Source organism: Halictus rubicundus, chromosome 5 (assembly GCF_050948215.1).
Source record: "Halictus rubicundus isolate RS-2024b chromosome 5, iyHalRubi1_principal, whole genome shotgun sequence".
In the NCBI taxonomy this organism is placed as follows: domain Eukaryota; kingdom Metazoa; phylum Arthropoda; class Insecta; order Hymenoptera; family Halictidae; genus Halictus; species Halictus rubicundus.
The window spans coordinates 16,557,128-16,576,615 of NC_135153.1; the positions used below are offsets into that span (position 1 = coordinate 16,557,128).

Here is a 19,488-nt window from a genome sequence, read left to right on the forward strand (position 1 = left end):
TGTCGGTATTGCAGATCGTGCGATCGAAACCCCACAGGGTAACTGATCTGTTTCTATTTCTCGACTGTGACGACACCATTAACGATTTCGAAAGAAACCGTTGATTTAGCATCTGCTAGTAACGTTTGCCTACCAGTTTCAGCATTTTGCCACTATATGCACAGTCTGTACGAATCTTAAGTCTGTGGTGGGTGTTGGATCTGATCCGGGCTAAACGTGCCGCTCTACCGTGTGTGTGGGATCTGATCCAGGCTAGAATTTAGTTTGGGGACAGTACTATACCGGAGGTACAAAACTTTCTGATTCTATAAATGAGTTACTTGCAGTTGCTCTTGCAAAATCTTTCGTAACTGGATTTTAATGTACTAATAATTCCTATAAATAATACAAAAACACAGCACATGTGTATCAGAAATAATTTTATTTCTATAAAATTTATTTCTTTTTAAATAGATGTGAACAAATATCTGTCGCGCTCGACACATGATACGCAATTGCGAAGGGAATATCACGCTTTTGTTGCATTCGATCTACATTCACGTTTGAAAACGCACATCTATCCCTAAAATAATTTACGGAACCTTGTTTCGGATATGCTCGAACTATAATAAAATATTTCGTCTAGACAATCGTTCTCGCGCGTTCTTTCTATACTTTCGTGGAACGATTTTTTTGTTTAGCACATTCATTGTACAATTGTTGAACTATAGCAACACTTCGACACGTCATCGTAACACATGTGTCAAATGAACGATGATCAAAAACGATGTTGAACTGTCAATACTGTTAGCAATATATGATACAAATGGCTATTTTTTAGCAAGGCACAGTCGTTCATGGAAGTATTTCGACCATCCATAGATATATAAAAATTTTCGTTTTCAAAACATATTATTTACATTGACAAGAATATAATAGATATATATTTTAAACATTTCATTAAAATATAAACATGTCTCTGTGACATTTTAAACATTTCTGTATTATTGTTTACACTTGTCTGCATTATATTTCGAACGTGTTTCCAAAATATGTTTTAACGCACTGTTTTACTATTGTTATTGCATTATGATGCATTTTGTCACTATATTTTAGGCGACTCTTTTATTGTAGAAATTTGTCCAAACACTTTTATGAGCGACTGTAAATACACGAAATATGATCATTAGACTGCGGATGTTTATGCAAAATAGCTGGGAGCTAAGTAGAGAGTTGCTTTTTATATCAATAGCCATTCCCGTTTTATATTTCTCATTTCTGCAACGAACGCATAAAATCTGCAGTCTAAAAATAACACAGCTCAATTACATCGTCATGTACAATATCGTACCACAGTTTTCTTCGCGAATGAAATTTTACGGCGCCATAAGTAACAGTACACATACTTCTTCATGAAATTCCGAGCGAAGAGCAACTCCTTTCGTCGATCTGCTTTTTCGTTGTTGTCGTTTCGATTGATAATGCGATAAGAAGATAAACGATCTACGCGATCCGGATGATCAGTCCAGGGACAGCACCGATTCTATGGAGCGTGGGCGTCTTGGGTGAAAATTCGGGGCGCCCAGATAGTTCAGCGGACTTCCGAATGTTCTCATGTTGTCCGACAGGAACATAGGTGGCAGTTTGTAAAACAAAGGCTTCGTAGTATCTACAAAGTTATGTTATTGTTCAGGGTAAGCGTGACGAGCTCGTCATTAGACCTAGAGCTACTCAATTATCTCGTAGATCAACCCGTACAGGATCAAATCTTAATTGAGTTCCATTTGGAAACGGATTCCATTTGTTTGCGAAATGTAAAAACTGTGAAAACAATGTTTAGAAATACATAAATACAGTGGTTACTCTATATATGTCGCAAATGCCTAGCAGATAAAAGTCCCAGGACTATCCCCAGTGGTATATCTCGTGAGGAGCCTTGAACCGAGGCCTCTAGGACTTCGTTGTCCCTTTCTGAAAGAATAGTATCTCCTGGCCGATATATGTCCCTGGCTAGACCCGTGTTATGGACATGTATCGAGTAAGCACTGTATTGCTGTATTGATCTAATTTTGTCACCGAAGTTTTTAAATCCTTGATCAGGGTTTTCGGTAGAAAACTAATCTGCTAGACGACAATGAGTTGCTTTTAAAAAACGGATTCTATTTGTTTGCGAAATAGTTTGGTAAAATTACTGACCTGAAGACGGATTTTCGATTGTCGATCGTTGCTTGATATCATTGCACATGTTCACCTAAATAAGGCGAGAAATTCTGTTTAAAACAAACCCACCAAAGAACGTTTCTACCGTCATTCGAATGAATGAAAGCTGAATAATAGGATGTATGCCGAAACTATAATTAACTTGCTTCCTAAAACAGAAAGTTTCTAGCGGTGCATGCAACTGAATGCATTCGTTTTTGGTCTCATGCAATATTGATTGATGCATTCGTTAGAATCGAAACGAAAATTCGTTTCTCATTTATCTATTCGCAGTCACAATTAGTACAATCTGAACTATTGTTTTTCTTCCCTGCTGACTTGGCGAAATTATTCATGCGATAAAAGTTAGTACAACGAATGGCCTCATTTTTCGATAAATGTATCGTTTATTCTCCTCCAGGGTGTTTTACATTCTTCGAAGTAGCAATGAAGTGCAACCGTTTGTTTGCGAAACTATTGTTACTAACGTAATCTCCATTGAACGTGATTCTTTTTATTGTAGAGGAAATTCTTTCGAGGACAGAGGAGAGCACAGATGATTCAGACAATGCAACAAGCTTCGTAGCTGTAGCCGAATGAAAATCAATTGGCTGCTCAAGGTCGTCCGGTCACTCAATTTATTCGTGAATTTTTTTAATTTATTTGAAATTATTTCTGTGGTCGTTACTGTCGCGGGAACCATTCGAACAGAACATACAATTGAAAATAAAATTATGATGCGATTAGAAAATGGTATTAGAGTGGGGAGACTGGCCTCGAGCGGACATTTGAGCTTTCGCCGACTATAATAGCGATACCTCCAGATTGGTTCTCCGCATTTGCGTCACTGTGATCAGGCTTGCTGTCTAACGACTCAACGTTCTCCTCGATACTTATCCTAGTCGAATTATCCGGCTGAAAGTACGACATTGTCTCATTTTATTACGTTCCCTCCAACTTCCAAAATTGCACAAACGCCTAAGTCTCGCGCGTTTCTCTTTTCCCGTACTCTCGTGATTTCGTTCGGTGGTGAGCAAATGAATCTCTTGGGAGCGTTTTCATCAAGGATGTTTTTATTCGTCGTTCGCACATAACATAATCAATATTGCATATTTATTTGAAAAAAGGAGAAAAAAACGTCAAAATACACATACAAAGCCGGCGAGGGTAAAAGTAAAAACAAAAACGTGGGTGACAATGGGAGGGAGGATGAATAATATCGATGGTTGCGCATGACAGTCTTGAGAACATTTATTCTACCAGTGGAAAAGTCAGTCCTTGAACTCGAGGTCTCGTTTAGACGACCGTCGCGTTCGGTTTTTGCGAAAAAAAATCCCTTCTGGCACCGAGATCCGCCATTTTGTTTCGCTTTTCGACTAGAATTCGTATTTTTACTAGAACTTGTGCACTTTCGTTTTCGGATACACGAAAAATCGACGAATTCTATTTTAACACTGGAACCACTGAGATTTCCAAAATGGCGGCTTCCAGGTCGCTCATTTACACAATTATTGAAATTGGCAAGGAAGCTTTCACAAGAAAAACTTTGTTTTTTAGTGTTCAGTGGTTCTAGCGTTGAGCTTCTTGAGATCATTTGACACGTTGAAAGTTTCAATTACTTTACTCACTAGTTGTCAGTTCTTTTGCTGTAGTTATGTCTTTTAGCTCAGTCTTACTTCAAAGGGGACACAATTATTTGTGTGATGTGAATTATTATTGATTAATAGAATATTTAAAAAAATAGTTAGAGGAATGGTGTATCGAGAAACACCTTCTGCTTGACATCAACATCGCGTTGAACGAGTTATTCGATTTTGAGGTTAGGTTTCTTGGAGGATCTTCGGGGTCCAGAAGGTTTTCTGTTATCTATCTATTCAAGGAGTAACTTCTCGGAGTTTTCCTTACCGATTGCACGAAATCTTTCTCGTCTGTGCTCTCCACTTTTGGCTGATTCGTCTCCGTCGCGTCTTGGTCGGTCGGTTTCGAGTCGTCTTCCACCTTCTCTTCTTCTTCGTCTTCTTCAACCTCCTCCTCTTCCTCTTCCTCTCGCAAATCTTCCATCGACTACAAAGGAAGCGTTTAGTATTTTCATTATTATCATTTATTATGAACGCGAATTCTTAATTCTGCACATCACTGTTGCAACATGCAATGAACAACATTTTCTTTAAACTACTTGACGAAAATTAACATTTGTTAGGCGAATCGAAACGCAAATATTTTCTAAAAAAAAAAACTAAATTTAATGAATTCATTGAATTTAATGAAATTCGTCAATTGCAACGTGAGAAAAATTTTGTTACTTTCAAGTACTGCTAATATTGAATTTTACGTTATTGCGTTGTTTTCATATAAAAAACGTGTTTCAAAGCTTTTCACAGCTAGCCTGCAAAGTGGACAGTTAAAATGCAATTAATACTGTAATCTCTGAGTTAAATGCACAAGCTGCATTGGTTTGCGTTCAATAAATGTACGTACAGTGGTTGATCTATAGTCCTCTTTGAAAGCTGCTTGGAACTTAATATATATATTTGATTTAAAAAAAAGAAAAAAACCTTTCCGAATGGATTTCGTTTCGGAGGTTTAGTGACGATGCCTGTATTTACCCCTAGGAGCTCCTTCTTCTCTGACTCGTCGTCTGCTGCAAATTAAAAGCAACCATTGCCTCAAACACTATACGAATTAGTAGCTAGCATAACGTGATCATTAATCATTTCATCCCGACACAGAAACACTTAAAAAATCAGTTGATTATCTAGAACGGAGTTGTTACACTTTCCTCTACAATTACATAGTGTTAATGTATTTCAATTTACAAAATAAAATTTTTAATTAATTAAATAAATGTAAATTTTTATTTAAAAACTGTTCTATTGTAATTTATATTTCTGTCTCTAAAGCAATAATTGTTCATCTAATAGATTCACCATAAACTGAGTAATCGAATGGCGATTGCGATACTCTGGGTCAAGATAGACCCGGACTCCGTTATCGGAGGCTTAATACCCGTTAGTAGATTGAGGATCTCTATGCACCGATATAAAATTGTTGAAAGTAATAATTCAGAAAATTGAAGAGAATTTATGCGTCCTTATACAGTCGAATGGAAAAAAGTGCGATTAATATTTTGGTTTTTGCAAATAATGAAGATCGTACCGAAATTTCCAAATAATGGAGATCGTACCTTTAATATGTACCCTTTTATCGTTCACTATGTCTTTAGAGTCCGTGTTGGACAGCGGTTTGTACTCTTTGCTCGATGGCGGCTTCATGTGAGTGCCGTTCGGTCTCTTCTCGTCCTCGGTGACGTTCTTGAAGCCTACCGTTTTCACGCCGCTTGCCAGAGTGTCCGTATACTGCGGCGACTGCCATCTTTGGGAACTGGAAGCTGGCACTGTCGACGTGGCCGAGACAACCGACGCCCTTCTGCGTCTTCGGTCCTTCCTGGCGCTTCGCCAGACCTCGTAAATGCAACCGATCACTGCCGTGACGAACACGCCGCAAAGCACGATGAAGATGTAAGTACCGGCACCTTGTTCTTCTTGGGTAGCGTCCGAATATTGGGATTTGTACAGGATTCTTTCCGGTGGGTCCTCCACCCACGCCCTGTCACGACCCTGCAACAAAAAATCTCAATTCATTCGTTGTTTTAATTATTACAGGACAAATGAGGCGTGGCTACCAAGGGGCGTGGCTATTAAGAGGCGGGGCTACTGAGGGGCCTGGCTACTAAGGGGCGTGGCTACTTAGGGGCTTAGCTACTAAGGGGCGTGCTGACTTAGGAGCGTGGTTGCTTAGGGGTGTGGCGACTTAGGAGCGTGGTTACTTAGGGGCGTGGCGACATAGGGGCCTGGTTACTTAGGGGCGTGGCTACTAAGGGGCGTGGCCTCGCGTGAACGTGCCTACACTTTACGCGTTTGTGATATACCATAATGATATACCATGATTTTGCCATAATCATGTGTTTTTTGAAGTTGCCTGTTTATTTCGGTTTTAATGAGACAGTCTACAGTGGCCGAAAAAAGTATTTGTACACAGCAACGAAGCCGGATCAGTTTAATTTAACGTTGTAAAAATCATTTCTCACCACGCTGTCATTTCTGGGCGGTTCCGGGCCACGTGGCTGCGCGTGAAAGACTGCGCACTGGGCGCTGCGTACACCGGCCGGTATCGTCGCCCTGACAGTTTCACTTCCCTGTTTCGTAAAGAGCATATATTCCTCGAGTGGCTTCATGCCAGGACCTCCGTTGATCGATACCACGACGTCTACAAGAAGAGGGTATCCGTCATTTCGAATTCGCATAGTGGCTGACGATCGTTTTGTCTAACATAAGAAAGACAGTATTCCGTTAGAACAGCGACATCGCACGTCGTTCCGGATGATCGTTCGGGGACAACTTGGACTATCCGGTTTTTTTTTGGTTTTTTTTTTTTGGTTTTTTTTTGAAATCGTGAATCGTTCAATCGTCTCACTCACTGCTCAGACAGCCGGTGTATCCTTTGTAGGCGCTGAATCGGGAATCGGTTGTGTTCAAACCGCCTAGCTGGATCTCTGTCATCCCGGGGCCCGAGTCTTTGCCGACGAGAGTGGCTACGTTCAGCTCATAGAGCGGCGATATCGGCACTTGTTCGCGATCGATCTGCACACAAAACGATCGTTGATCTATTGTCACTTGACTGCCGATTTTATACATTTATGACAGAAATGATTTGGTGCAACTTAAAACTGTAGGAAGATGTTTAATTCTTTAAGAAATAGAAAGGTAATTGTGAGAAAATTAAAGTATTGTCCGCTTAAGTGTCCCAGGATCGGGTCCGCGTGGCGACACTTAACCGGGTATCCGCAGTAATGGGCATAACCACGCGACATTCCAGCGGGGAAAACGCGACACTTAAGCGGACAATAGGGTGTAAGGATTCCTTAGTCAATTTAAATTTAATTATGCGATAAACGTACCAAAAGCGTAGCGGTATTGTTGTCCCGAACATAATAAACGCTATGCCGTGCGCCGCTCAGGAAGTTCCTGTCGTTCAGACGAACACCATGAGGAAACCCTTCCGCACCCTCTCTGTCCTCTGCGAATATGAGCTGACCCTCAGATGTCAGAGCGACCAGCAGGTAGTAGCTTCTTCTGGAAAGAAAAGTTTTCGAAGGACATCCAAGACGTTCGAAAAGGGACTTCGGAAAAATGCGTGACCGAAGAGATAACTTACTTGTTCTCTGTTTGTAGAAGCAACAGCGCCGTGGTACGTTTGCGAAGTTCACTCGTCGAGAATGCTAACTGGACCTTCACCTGGTTCACTGGGCCAACTAGCTCGAATTGACGTTGGAGAACACTCTCACCGCTGAAGTCTGCTCCCTTTTCTAAGAAATATTGGCCTGAGCGTTAGAATTTGAGATTCTGCCAGGGTGTGGTGAAGTTATGATGATGTACATCGTGATTATGACAGTGTATAAAATCGTTTATAGCTTTGTCTGTAATAATCTTGAATTCGCAGCGAGAAAGGGCCACCGACTGCCAATCAAGTACAGCGAATTCTCGATATATGTCAACAACACCAGCGACATATATCGTCCAGGAGACATACCCGTGTTATGCTTACACTCCTCAGCGTTCGAGGCCTTTCGAGCTTCGGGGCCCTCAGTGGGTATACCCCGCAGTAGCGGGGATAACTCCGCGACATTTATCATCCAGGTCTCGGCGACATATATCGAGAAATCACTGTACTTCTCGAAAGTTTGAACAATTTAATAGCAATCACCATCGGCACAGTGCTCCCCGAAATACGACGTGAGCTCGCAATTGCAGGAGGACTCCTGCCTGCCGAAATCCTCCGTGCAAATTCCCAAATTCTTGCAAGGCACAGCGTCGCACTTCATTTGACAGTCAGGCAACACTCCCTTGCTGCCTTCGTGGTTCGCCTCGTTGGCGAGGTTAGGCAGGTCGACCAGGTACTCCCCGATCATCAGCCCGCGGAGACAGCCCACGTAGCCTTTGATCAGGGCTCCCTCCTTGCCCACTCTCAGCAGATCGTCCGGGTCGAAGCCTCCTAGATTCACCTATGTAAGATCCCTGATCATTGCGTACATTCGATTCGAGTCAACTGCCGGAAATCTCACCTGGAAGTAGTTGGTGGGCGATGCTGGCGGTCGCTGAGGTGCCAGGACTTCTTTTTCAGGATTTATCCACGGCTTGTTCCAGTAGGTCTCCAGGAGCACCGGTGTTGCGTTTAGGGTAACGTTGTGCTCGTTCACGTGTAGCGTTGTCGACTTATCGTTTCGGATTATGGCTATTTGCACTGAGATCCCTGTGTTCGCACCTGAAAATTGTGCATTCTCAAATGTCGAATACCCTTATGCGATGAATGTAATTCTCAAAATTCGAACAAGTGCAGTCGTCTGTAGTTAACATCTTCTTTTTTTTTTTTATTGAAAATTGTTATGTTCCACTTTTACAAGCCAAACTAAACGGATATCAAGTCAAACAATTGATATGGTAGCTCGGAGAAGAATGATTGGATCTTATGGTGTTACTACGAATCGGGTATAGAATCTATTCCCGAACGAATTTTCGATCGTTTGAGGACTTAAATTGAAGCTGAAAGATCGCACTTTACGGCAGAGTCGTTTAATTAGGCTCAAATTGGAGCTGAAAGATCACATTCAATGATAATCAATCCAATTAATTTACCTGGATATTCCACAGTGATATTTTTGATTTCGTTCCCAGAGTTGAACAAATACACAATCGACTCGTTCGCTATGTACAAATGGGCGAAGTTGTTCAAGTGATCGTTAGCATAGAGGATCAACGAATGGGTGTCGTAGGTCCTCAAATTGATCAGGACATTCTGCAGCAGTATACTTTTCAGCAGCAATGATTCTTCGTTCTCCTCGTCCGTGCCGAAGTAATTCTTCTTCAAGAAAGCTCCTTGCGACGTGAAAGTCAGGGCTTTCTCGTTTATGTCTGGTTGTTAATGAACAAGATTATTTACGATGGAGCACAGTTCAGCGGTAGTGAGCGGTAATTACTGAAGCTTACTCCTCTCGCAGTAGGTGCCGAGGTGAGCCCATCTGTTCTCGCAGACGCATTCGAAGTTGCTCCAGAGTTCGACGCACCTGGCGCCGTTCTGACACTTGTTCGGCTGACAGGAGGGCTTGCAGTCCTTTATAATCTCTGACAGATGGACGGACATGTAGCTGTGGATGTCCAGGATCTCTCCGTTCACGACCAGACCGCGGAAACAGCCGATTAAACCTTGACGGACTGATGAAGTCCGCAGGTGTTCTCTACGGGGCCATTAGAACGTTCGGAAAATTACACGATCAAATTTTATTTCGCTTTTACAGGCTTCAATAAACTAAATATCTTATTCCACCATAGCAATGTTAGGAAATTTACAAAGTAAAATTTGATCACTATTTTATAGCCTACTATTTATTAGTTGCAATTTTTGAGAAAGGGTATAGCCAGATAAGGAGATCTAAAGCGCCCTTGAGTCGAATTATATGGTCGATAGGTCATTCGATAGGGCATCAGGAGAAAACATACTGTGTAAAATTTCAACCCCATATCTCGATCGGGAGGGTAGTTATGGGGTATAATCGAAAAATCAGTTTTTGGCCCATTTTGCCTAGTTAACAATGTTTAGAAATTTTGAGAAAAATCTGAGACATGTCCAGCAACCAAACACATACTCTGCAATTCGTTTCAGATTTTTAAATTGAAAATCCTGCTCGTAAAAAATCAAGACCACTCACGCAGTTGCACCCCCAATGAACATAGAGCCCTCGAAGGGCCCGAACTCCTCCTCAGGCAGAAGATCGACCATCTGGAAGTCAGTGTTGATCATGAACCTGACGTGATAATCATTGTAATCGATCCAGATCTTCTGCCACTCGCCGTTGTTCAGCTTCCGTCTGCTCGTCACCTCCAACTCACTGATCGTTCCAGTGTTCAGGGTAAAATTGAAAGTCAGCTGGTAGTCGGAAGTTAGGGCTACCATGAAGGACGGATAGTTGCTTCTGATTGGTGGTTGGTACAGAAGAATAGCTTTTTCTCCGGTTGTCCTGAAGCTGAAGGCTATGTCTCCCTTCCGCCAGCCTGGCACTTCGATGTAAGATTGTGAGGTTGTGAAGGTGACTACGTATTTTTGTGTATCTGGAATGGGGAATCAATTTTTATAGAAACTGTTTCGCATTACGAATTACAATTAACTCTCGTGAGTTCACACACTCGTTTCGACGCATTCCAGTGGGCCCAAGGTAATGCGACCTTGGGCGTCCTCTTCGAGGTCTCTTTGCTGAAGGAAGATCATCTCTGTGATGCCAAGAGAGTCTGGAGTTTCATAGTAACCTTCGTCGGAGAGCCATTTCCCAGCATTACCAGCAGAAACGTCGCAATTACAACTCAGGTTCTGATCGACGCAGGTCCTGTTCACTGTATCAACAAAATATTTTTTCTTTTCATATCTTTTTAATTATTTTGTTGTGAAACTCTTGCCAATATATTGGTGGTGTTTTTCTGATTCATACGACTACAAACACGACACAATTGTGTTCATGTTTACCTGTTTAATCCTCGATACAGTCGAACCTCGATTATCCGAACTAATCAGGGAGACACACTGTTTGAATTGCAGAACAATTATCAGCTACTGTAGCTAGGTTGAGTCGCTATATATTGAACTGCTCACACGAATTAAACACGTAATGAAGAATTCTGGTATTGGTTCGGATAATCGAGGTTCCAGTAAATCGTGAATTAAGCAAGCAAGTATGCTCCGAAGAGTGTCATGTTTGGACTCATTTTAATCAGAAAAATGTGACACATATGTTGACACTAGTATTAGTATTGTCTAAAAAATGTGCTCACTTCCACAAGGACAGGATCCTCTATTCACGTTTCCTATGTAGTCCACAGTGGTCCCTTTCGAGCTCATGAACCACGTAGCGCTATGCAGCTCTAGTGGCGCCTTATAGCAATCGTATTTGACATACTGACTGCAGTACAACGAATGAGAGATCAATTCTTGCAGCATCTCCCCGGTAAACTCTCTATACTTAATATTAAAGGAAAAATCGGACTCTGCGATGGACCTCACGTCCACCTGCGAAGGTAAATTATGCTCCACGATAGTCTTCGTCGAATCTTCTATAGACTGAAATTCGCATTTCACAAGAGCAGGCGGAAATCTGCCGTTTCCGTCGATGTCGATTTTGTAGACCTCGTCTTGTGTGTAGCCTAACAGAGCCAGTTCTTCGCATGTCTTCCGGTATTGTGCTGGAAAATTAAAGGCAACGTTCATTATTAATTGTAGACGAATTTCTAGAAGCACAGTGTTTTCTCGATATATGTCCACAAAACGGGTCTATCCAGGGACATATATCGGATAGACATATATCGGTTATGTTACACTCCTTGGCGACCGAGGTCTCTTCTCGAGCTTCTTGGCTCATCATAGAGCATACCCCGCGGCAGTGGGGGCAGTTCTGGGGCTTTTATAGACTAGATATTTGCGACATATATCGAGAAAAGACTGTATTTGTGAAGTTGACGAAGTTTTAAGATGTTGCTCACCGAAATGACAATTTTTACCGATGTAACCAGTGTCGGAGCAGTCGCAGGTTATTCTGTCCTCTTTCACGGAACACTTTCCGCCGTGCTCGCAGGTGTTCGGTCTGGTACAAGGGTCCACGAACTGACAGTTATCCAATGCCACCTCTCCGATCACTCTCTTGGTGTTCACCACGTATCTGGGCTCGATCCTTTCGTCGTTTATTCGTATTTCTCTCATGCACCCCACCAAACCTGATTTAAGATGCACATAATTATTGTTAATTAATGGAATTCGAATCTTCATGCATTTATGGGATTTCCGAATTTATAGAGAATAAGATAACATTTGCATTTCGAGTGGAAGTTAATATTACGTTTCCCTTTTATTGTGGATCTTCATATATTTATCAGACAAATAAATAAATGATAAATAAATAAATGTGATAAATAAATAAATTTTGTCAAATAATATCATGTGTTTCGAGTAATTCTTTTTTAAACCAGTATAGTTACCTGCATTGCCCTTTCCACTCCCGATGATAACTTTGTCGCCAAGTTCGAAGGTCATGGAGAACAGTTTGCTCTGTTTGTTCCTGTAGTCCACCAATATAGTAAGTTCTCCTTTGGTATAGTTGAGCTCGACCGCGTGCCAGGATGTGTTGTACGGCGGAAACTTCACTGCGGATGTCACTGTGATGTTCTCGGTGGTCACAGGGATCAGATTGAAACGAATCTCGTCGTTCACCAACCGAAGCTGCGCGAACAAAAAACATTTACAACGGTGAATAAAAACATTCACATTATTTAACGTAAACCTCGAAAAATAATGACTGGAAGGAGCAGGCTAAAATGGACAATTTATTACTAAACCTGTAGGAGAAGAGAAACCGTAAACACAAAAGATGCATTTTAACATCACTTGTTCCTTGAATGTTGTTGGAACATCAACAAAAGTAAGTCGAGTGTTGAAGGATACTGAGAGTGTCCTGGTATATTTTAACGGTCCTCGGGTCTTTATTTATTGACCCTGGTCAGAAGTGGAAGGCCTGCAACCTTACACTTAAAAGAGGCCCTGAGTAATAAATTAAGGGTCCTCCCACATCTGTTTTCCCGGGTGGACCCAACAGAGGTTTCTTTTCTTCCCCCTAAAACTTTCTCTGTAGCTTCACTTCAGTTTCGGCTTGCAAACTATACAGACGTCTTCTGACTAGTTCTTCTTCGTTTTAATAAAGAACAGATACGTTGCATTCTAGTGCGTTATTTTCTTACATTATAAATACCCATTTCCATTAAATGTTATAAAAAAAAAAAAAATAGAACAGTGTACTATTAATATTTGACAATACCTGAATTTTAATTTTTTGTGTTCTCTCTACAGTTTCATAGGTATTGGGAATTTTTTGATAAAAATTGCATTGATGGAAATAATTGTACATGGAATATTGATATCTGAAAAATATTCACGGTACGCTACGACGCAAAGAGTCTCACCTCCCAGTATCCAAGGTCCCCATTGCTCTTAACGTTCCCCGACGCGACCACAGCTATCGGTTTCGAGCTTTTGAAATCGAAATTCAATTTTAGGGAATCGGTTCGCGCCAGGGGCCACCAAATATGGCTGTCAGCGAACGGATACGTTATTGGAATCACATCGACGTCGGCCTCGTAGTACTCTGGCTCCAAGACGCCGATGTAGTGCACCATTGGATTCGATCGTTTCAATTCATAAATAATGGACTTGTCGTTGAAGAACACGTACTTCAGCGAACCTGTGAATGATTGAAAACGGTAATTTTTAATTAACGGTTACGATCAACGAGAACAAACGAAATCAATTGAACTGAATAATAAATTTATAAATGGAAGTTCGTTTGCTGTGCGATCAATGACAACAGCGCAGTAGCAAGCGTCGACAAAATTAATTAAATCAATCTAATTAAGTAATAAATTTGTTCGGTCGAAGCTAAAAAGTCTGAATTCTATTTACACTTTTTTTACTGGAATATTTAATCGTTTTGCTCACCTGCGAAATTGTTGTGCGAGAGGAGACCCTTTTTTTTGTGCAATTCGGGCCCACCACCGATGTAGATTTCCGGGTCGATGATCATGTTGTAATTTTCCCCGGGGATTTCGAGCACTTTCGTCTCGTCGTCCAAGCTGACGAAAACCAGAGATCCATTGTGAAATATGGTTAAATTGTTCCAGTGGTTCGCAGTGATATAATCGCCGAGCACCGTGGCAATCTTCGAATTGTGTCCGAAGTCCAACTCGACGTGCACGGATCCGTTCATGATCGAGGCTGCGACATAGTGAGGAGTCCCGTCGATCTCGCCGGATGCGTAAAACAATGCTGAATCATCCCATTTTGTCTAGATAAAATAACGAATACGTGCAATGCCAACAAACCACGTTAATCGAAGAAAGAAAAAATTGTTATTCAAATGTATTTTTTGATTCTAAATTTTGTTTATTTATTAATTTTTATTTCAATATAGAAAGCTTGAAATGAATAAATGGACGCTTGAATATCGAGAACAATATGGTAATAATATTTATTATATTATATTTAGCAGCCACCGAAACTAGTTCAGTCTTTTTGTTGGTTAAAAAATGTTTAATTTGGTATTATAATATTGACAGAGGTACCTTGAATGCTAGGCTAATTCTGTTCACAGACGAATGCACCCTGTCCTTCCAATCATAAACGCGAAAGGAAACATAAGAAGATCCTCTCAGCGTTAAAATTGTCGCCGCTGGAAAAATCCAATTAATCATCATCTGCTCCTTCACAAAATTCCATTCATAAATAATAATTATAAAATCACATACTGTACACATCGCAACGCTCCCCCTCGTACTTGGTCCCAAAGCAGTCACAAGTCAAACTGTTATAGTGATTCACACACTGGTTAGAGATGAAACAGAGGTTCTCCCTTGTCCTACACCTAAAACACACAATTATGTTCTCAAACTCCGACAAGTACGTAGCCATCAAAATAAATACTGTGGAAAAAAAATATATTCATCGTGTGCCTCACATGTCTATGCAACCCTCTTGCACATTTTCATGCTTCGTTGCAATTAGTGGCTGAATTGGCAGCAAATCGCTCGCAGATTTGCCAGAACTGAGGACCATGTCCCTTATGCAACCGACGAAGGACTCTATTATGTACTTCACACCGTGCAGTCGCTCTTCGGAACTCAGTCCTGCCATAAACAAACAAAACAATGTTCAACCTGTACGAAAAATAAACTTCACTACCATTCGACTTTCTTTGAATCCATTTCCAAAAATATAAATCTGAGTCAACACCTTCAGTCTGCTGTATTAGCACAAAATTTTGTCCACTACCTTCGATTTCCCATATTAAACACTGGTAAACCAATTCGTGTAAAAATTCAATCCCTTCCCACATCAAATACTACAAATTTTTTTATTCCAAAATTAAATTATGAAAGAAAAGTGGATGCAAACTGGGCGACGAGATTTATCGCAACCATTTCTGAGGAGCAAATACGAGAACTAATTGAATAAATATTATAATACAGTGTTTACTCTATATATGTCCCAAATGACTAGCCGATAAAAGTCCCAGAACTATCCCCATGCCGCGGAGTATGCCGGGGCCTCTAGATCAAAGAGTAATATCTCCTGGCCGATATATGTCCCTGGATGGACCCACGTTTTGGACATGTATCGAATAAACACTGTACCACGATAACAATATTTTAAATTAAATTTCAACTAATATCTTTCGCCCCCACCTCCAATGAGAACGACGGAAGCCAGCTCCTCCGAGACGCCATAATTGACCACATGCTCCAGCACCTTCAGCGTCGTCTCTTCCTGTTTATCATCAACTCTGGCGATCAGTTTCGCTCCGTGTACATCGATCCTCACAAGAACGCTATGCCACTCGTCCCTGTTCAGCCCTTCGCCGACCGTCAAGCTGGTCGATCTTTTCCCAAACACATGAACGACCTTCAACTGACCCTTCTCCACTATCACGTACAACGCGTAAGGATCCAAGCTCTCCGGTCGATCCTTGACGCTGTGGTAGACCAGAAGCCCGTGGGGCAGTTTCGTGCGAAACTTGAACGATATCTCGCGGCACAGCCTGGAAATCGAGACGAAAATGGCTCGACAAACGAGAGGACGTTTAACGCGGCACACGTGTTGACTCCGACATGTTTGTTCGAGGCTGTCTCACCGTAATTGGAACAGTTTGATGCCGGGCCCGTCCAGCTGGATGAACGTGTTACTTTGCGCGAACATGAAGGTCTTCTCGTACCCCGACTCCATGAAACTCAGCTCCTACAAAGATAATTATTCCCCATCAGCTCGATTAAAAGCAGCTCTGCATTTGTGAAATTTGTAATCGTTGAGTCTTTTCTTCCAATTGGTTTTTAAACCGTTGTGTATGGAGTTGTGGATTAAAATGGCTGTTCCGCGCAATTGTTCATTTCAGTTGATCGTTATTTAATCATTTGGGACTAAGTTCTGCCCGAGCTATGCTGAATTCTATTTTAATTGTGCAACTTGATTCTTTGTTTAAATTTTCCTTGGTCTTCTTTGTGGAGCAATATATTTTAAATATATTTTATACACCAAGAAGTATATTTTTCTGGGTGAAGAAATATATTTTAAATATATTTTATGCACCAAGAAGTATATTTTTCTGGGTGAAGAAATATATTTTATACACCAAGAAGTATATTTTTCTTGGTGGAGAAATATGTTTTAAATATATTTTATACACCAAGAAGTACATTTTTCTTGGTGGAGAAATATATTTTAAATATATTTTATACACCAAGAAGTATATTTTTCTGGGTGAAGAAATATATTTTATACACCAAGAAGTATATTTTTCTTGGTGGATAAATATGTTTTAAATATATTTTATACACCAAGAAGTACATTTTTCTTGGTGGAGAAATATATTTTAAATATATTTTATACACCAAGAAGTATATTTTTCTGGGTGAAGAAATATATTTCACACCAAAAAGTATATTTTTCTGGGTGAAGAAATATATTTCACACCAAAAAGTATATTTTTCTGGGTGAAGAAATATATTTTATACACCAAGAAGTATATTTTTCTGGGTGAAGAAATATATTTTATACACCAAGAAGTATATTTTTCTAGGTGGAGAAATATATTTTGAATATATTTTATACACCAAGAAGTACAATTTTCTTGGTGAAGAATACCTAAAAATTTAAGGATGTATAAAATTAAAACGAAAACGTTTGCGTTGGGCTCCCGTTTCTGTCGACGAAGAAAAAATTTATTTTGCATAAAGATGCACAGTCCAGTGATTATTTGGCTGCATGGCGAAGTAAAATATTTGGAGAAACATCATAGATTGAAGTTTATTGTTGTGGGAGTTTTTGTGATTGATTAGTTTGCGTTCTTTCGATACGGCTGACATTTTTATATCTATCGGCGTGTTCACCTTGCAGAAGGGCAACGACCCGGAATCTAATCTCGCGAACCGTTCACTTCCTGCAGGCTCATGGGATTGTCAAAAGTCCGTTCTACATGCAAATGCAGCGAGATTACCTTTCCCCTGTTGTACCTCGGTACAGGTGGTCTCGTTGGCGCGGGTGGTGAAAACGTCGGTCGCGGAATAATGGCGGTGGTAGAAGGCAGTGTGCTCGTAGTGGTCGTGGTGCTGGTCACAAAGACGCTGCCCTTTGTGACCAGGTATGGCGGCAGGGTATCTGCAAGAACGCGTAATTCCCTTACCAAGCTTCGATTTATCGACCTCGATAAAAGGGAATCCCTACAACTGCAATGGGATTCCCCAAAAACTCCAAAAATTTGATTGGCCAAAGCTGACAGTTTCATCAAACTAAACGAGCAAATTCTAATATGTTAACTTTAGGTTTATTTTGACCCGGAATATAAAAATCGATATTTAATTGCCGAGTTTCTGACAGCTGTGGCATTAGAAATAGAAAAGAAGACTATAACGTCTCCGCAAGCGGTATCTTCAAGAATATATTTGATTGATAAATATTCAGAAAAATTGATGAATATAGCAGTAAATATAAATTTTCATGTAAATTTTCGCGGCTTCTATTGCTGCCGGAGACGTAAAAATTGAAGTGAAACGCTTACGTTCGGGACCACGCACGCAATAATAAAGGCACTCGGCTTCGGAGTTGAAACGGTTCTCGTTCCCCATACAGCCGCCGTAAGGGAACATCCTGCATTTCCCTTCAGTCTTGTTGAACGACCACTTGTGTACGTACTGCTTGCACGGTCCTGGCTCGGTTTTCACGAGACACCTGTCCGGGAAGGTCCTCTTGGTCGTCGTGTACCCGTCCATTTCGTCGGACTGGTCGCTCTCCGACGAGTCCATCAGGTCTGCCAGGATCGTTGTGAACACGATCGCCCAAACGAGGACCCCGAGGATCCGTTTGATGTCGTCCGCCATTGCTGTCGTTTCGCTGAAAACGCAAGAGAAGTCTTCTTTACACCACAAGTAAAATCATTTTATATTATCTTCCGGGCACATCCTCACAAGCTTCGTTATCAAATCTCATTCAAACTTCGTCAAATTTTGTTATTCACAATAGTTTTATGTGTCTTATGTGGTCTAGTCTGAACTCTTTTCAAATCTCGTGAGAGATAATTGTCCAGGTTAGGCTGTTCTCTTCGTGGTGTTCGAACAGACTCAAACCGTATACTTCATTCCTACTTTCGAAAGAGTAGTAAGAATTCTGTAGTGAACCAATGACATGAGAAAGTATCGTCCTCGATTAGACAGTGGGAGTCATTGAGAGCAATCTCAAATGCCACTAAACTTCTCCAAACATCCTCGAACACTGCATCTATAGACACAAATCATTCCTGAAGACGTGTACACTTAGGAGACCGTCTGACGATTGATAAAATCCAAATCTCATTACTGGATCCTCTTACAACCATCTCAATCATGGCCAAACCCTCTTAAACCACCAAGAAGAATCATCTCCACGATCAAGCTCTCCGAACCAAACTCACTTTCCTCACATCGAGCAATGAATTACTCTTGCTACCATCTCAATCATGGTCAAACCCGCCCAAACCACCAAGAAAATCAAGGATACTATTTCCCCCACTCACGACACAATAATCATCTCCATGATCAAGTTCTCAGAATCAAACTCACTTTCGTCACACCGAGCAATGAATTACTCTTGCAACCGTCTCAATCATGGTCAAACCCGCCCAAACCACCGACCCAAGGAAACCATTTTCCCCACGCGCACACGCCGGGACGATCTCGAACCTCCCACAACCGAGCTCGCTCTGATCACCGAGTCCAAACACCACTCTCCCAACGCGTAGCATAATTAAACTCCCGAACCACCGATCATTTCTTCGAAGCTCGGAAATCAGCCTCGCGGTTCTCACGGGTGTCCTCCCTTCCAGGAAGCGGAGAGCTCCGCGAGGGAAATCGATCTATCGGCGAAGTGATAGCGATCGAGATCTACAGCGCGGTCAGACGGGAAAAAAAGGAAATGAAGAAGTCGAGATCCGAGACGAGGCGGCGAGATCTGACGCGGGTAGCGAGCGTATCTGCGTCCAAACATTGAGGACGCACGAATCTGCGTACCTTGATGTGCCGTGGTCCAAACGAGATCGCGACTAGCCAGAGGACAGGATGTGACGTCAGAAGGCCCCCGGCAAGCACGGCGGCGGCGGCTAGGCTGCGAGTCAATTGTCTTCTTTCGCGCTGGCACACGCACAGG

General features: G+C 41.4%; 1 protein-coding gene across 5 annotated transcripts; it reads right to left on the bottom strand.

The window, feature by feature from the left end:
* Positions 1–402: 402 nt before the first annotated feature.
* Positions 403–19,487, bottom strand: Axo (axotactin). Of its 5 annotated transcripts, XM_076788601.1 has the most exons (29): positions 19,353–19,487; positions 17,870–18,201; positions 17,309–17,469; positions 15,950–16,053; positions 15,504–15,856; positions 14,777–14,945; positions 14,568–14,683; positions 14,385–14,491; positions 13,762–14,107; positions 13,230–13,507; positions 12,252–12,492; positions 11,760–11,990; positions 11,055–11,462; positions 10,416–10,619; positions 9,941–10,340; positions 9,222–9,469; positions 8,871–9,146; positions 8,300–8,499; positions 7,942–8,239; positions 7,393–7,543; positions 7,136–7,310; positions 6,656–6,818; positions 6,266–6,444; positions 5,363–5,795; positions 4,734–4,819; positions 4,084–4,242; positions 2,997–3,093; positions 2,176–2,230; positions 1,511–1,648 (listed from the first exon to the last, which is right to left on the bottom strand). In XM_076788601.1, exons 2-28 carry the CDS (start codon positions 18,186–18,188, stop codon positions 2,214–2,216), a joined length of 5,919 nt encoding a protein of 1,972 aa, XP_076644716.1. In that variant the 5' UTR covers positions 18,189–18,201; positions 19,353–19,487; the 3' UTR covers positions 1,511–1,648; positions 2,176–2,213. The 5 variants fall into 5 exon arrangements, with proteins under 5 accessions (XP_076644714.1, XP_076644715.1, XP_076644713.1 ...); XM_076788599.1 differs by lacking the exon at positions 2,997–3,093 and having other exon boundaries at positions 403–1,648; positions 7,136–7,307; XM_076788600.1 differs by lacking the exon at positions 2,997–3,093 and having other exon boundaries at positions 403–1,648; positions 4,734–4,816.
* Between the last annotated feature and the right edge of the window lies 1 nt (position 19,488).

What these genes read in the sequence shown, in the direction of transcription:
- Axo (XM_076788598.1), bottom strand. Translation starts at nt 18,188, where the DNA reads ATGGCGGACGACATCAAACGGATCCTCGGGGTCCTCGTTTGGGCGATC. An exon ending in GAGTGGAAAGGGCAATGCAG is followed by an intron (nt 11,991 to 12,251) that starts GTAACTATACTG and finishes ATCTTAAATCAG; the next exon opens with GTTTGGTGGGGTGCATGAGA. An exon ending in ACTGGAATGCGTCGAAACGA is followed by an intron (nt 10,341 to 10,415) that starts GTGTGTGAACTC and finishes TCCCCATTCCAG; the next exon opens with ATACACAAAAATACGTAGTC.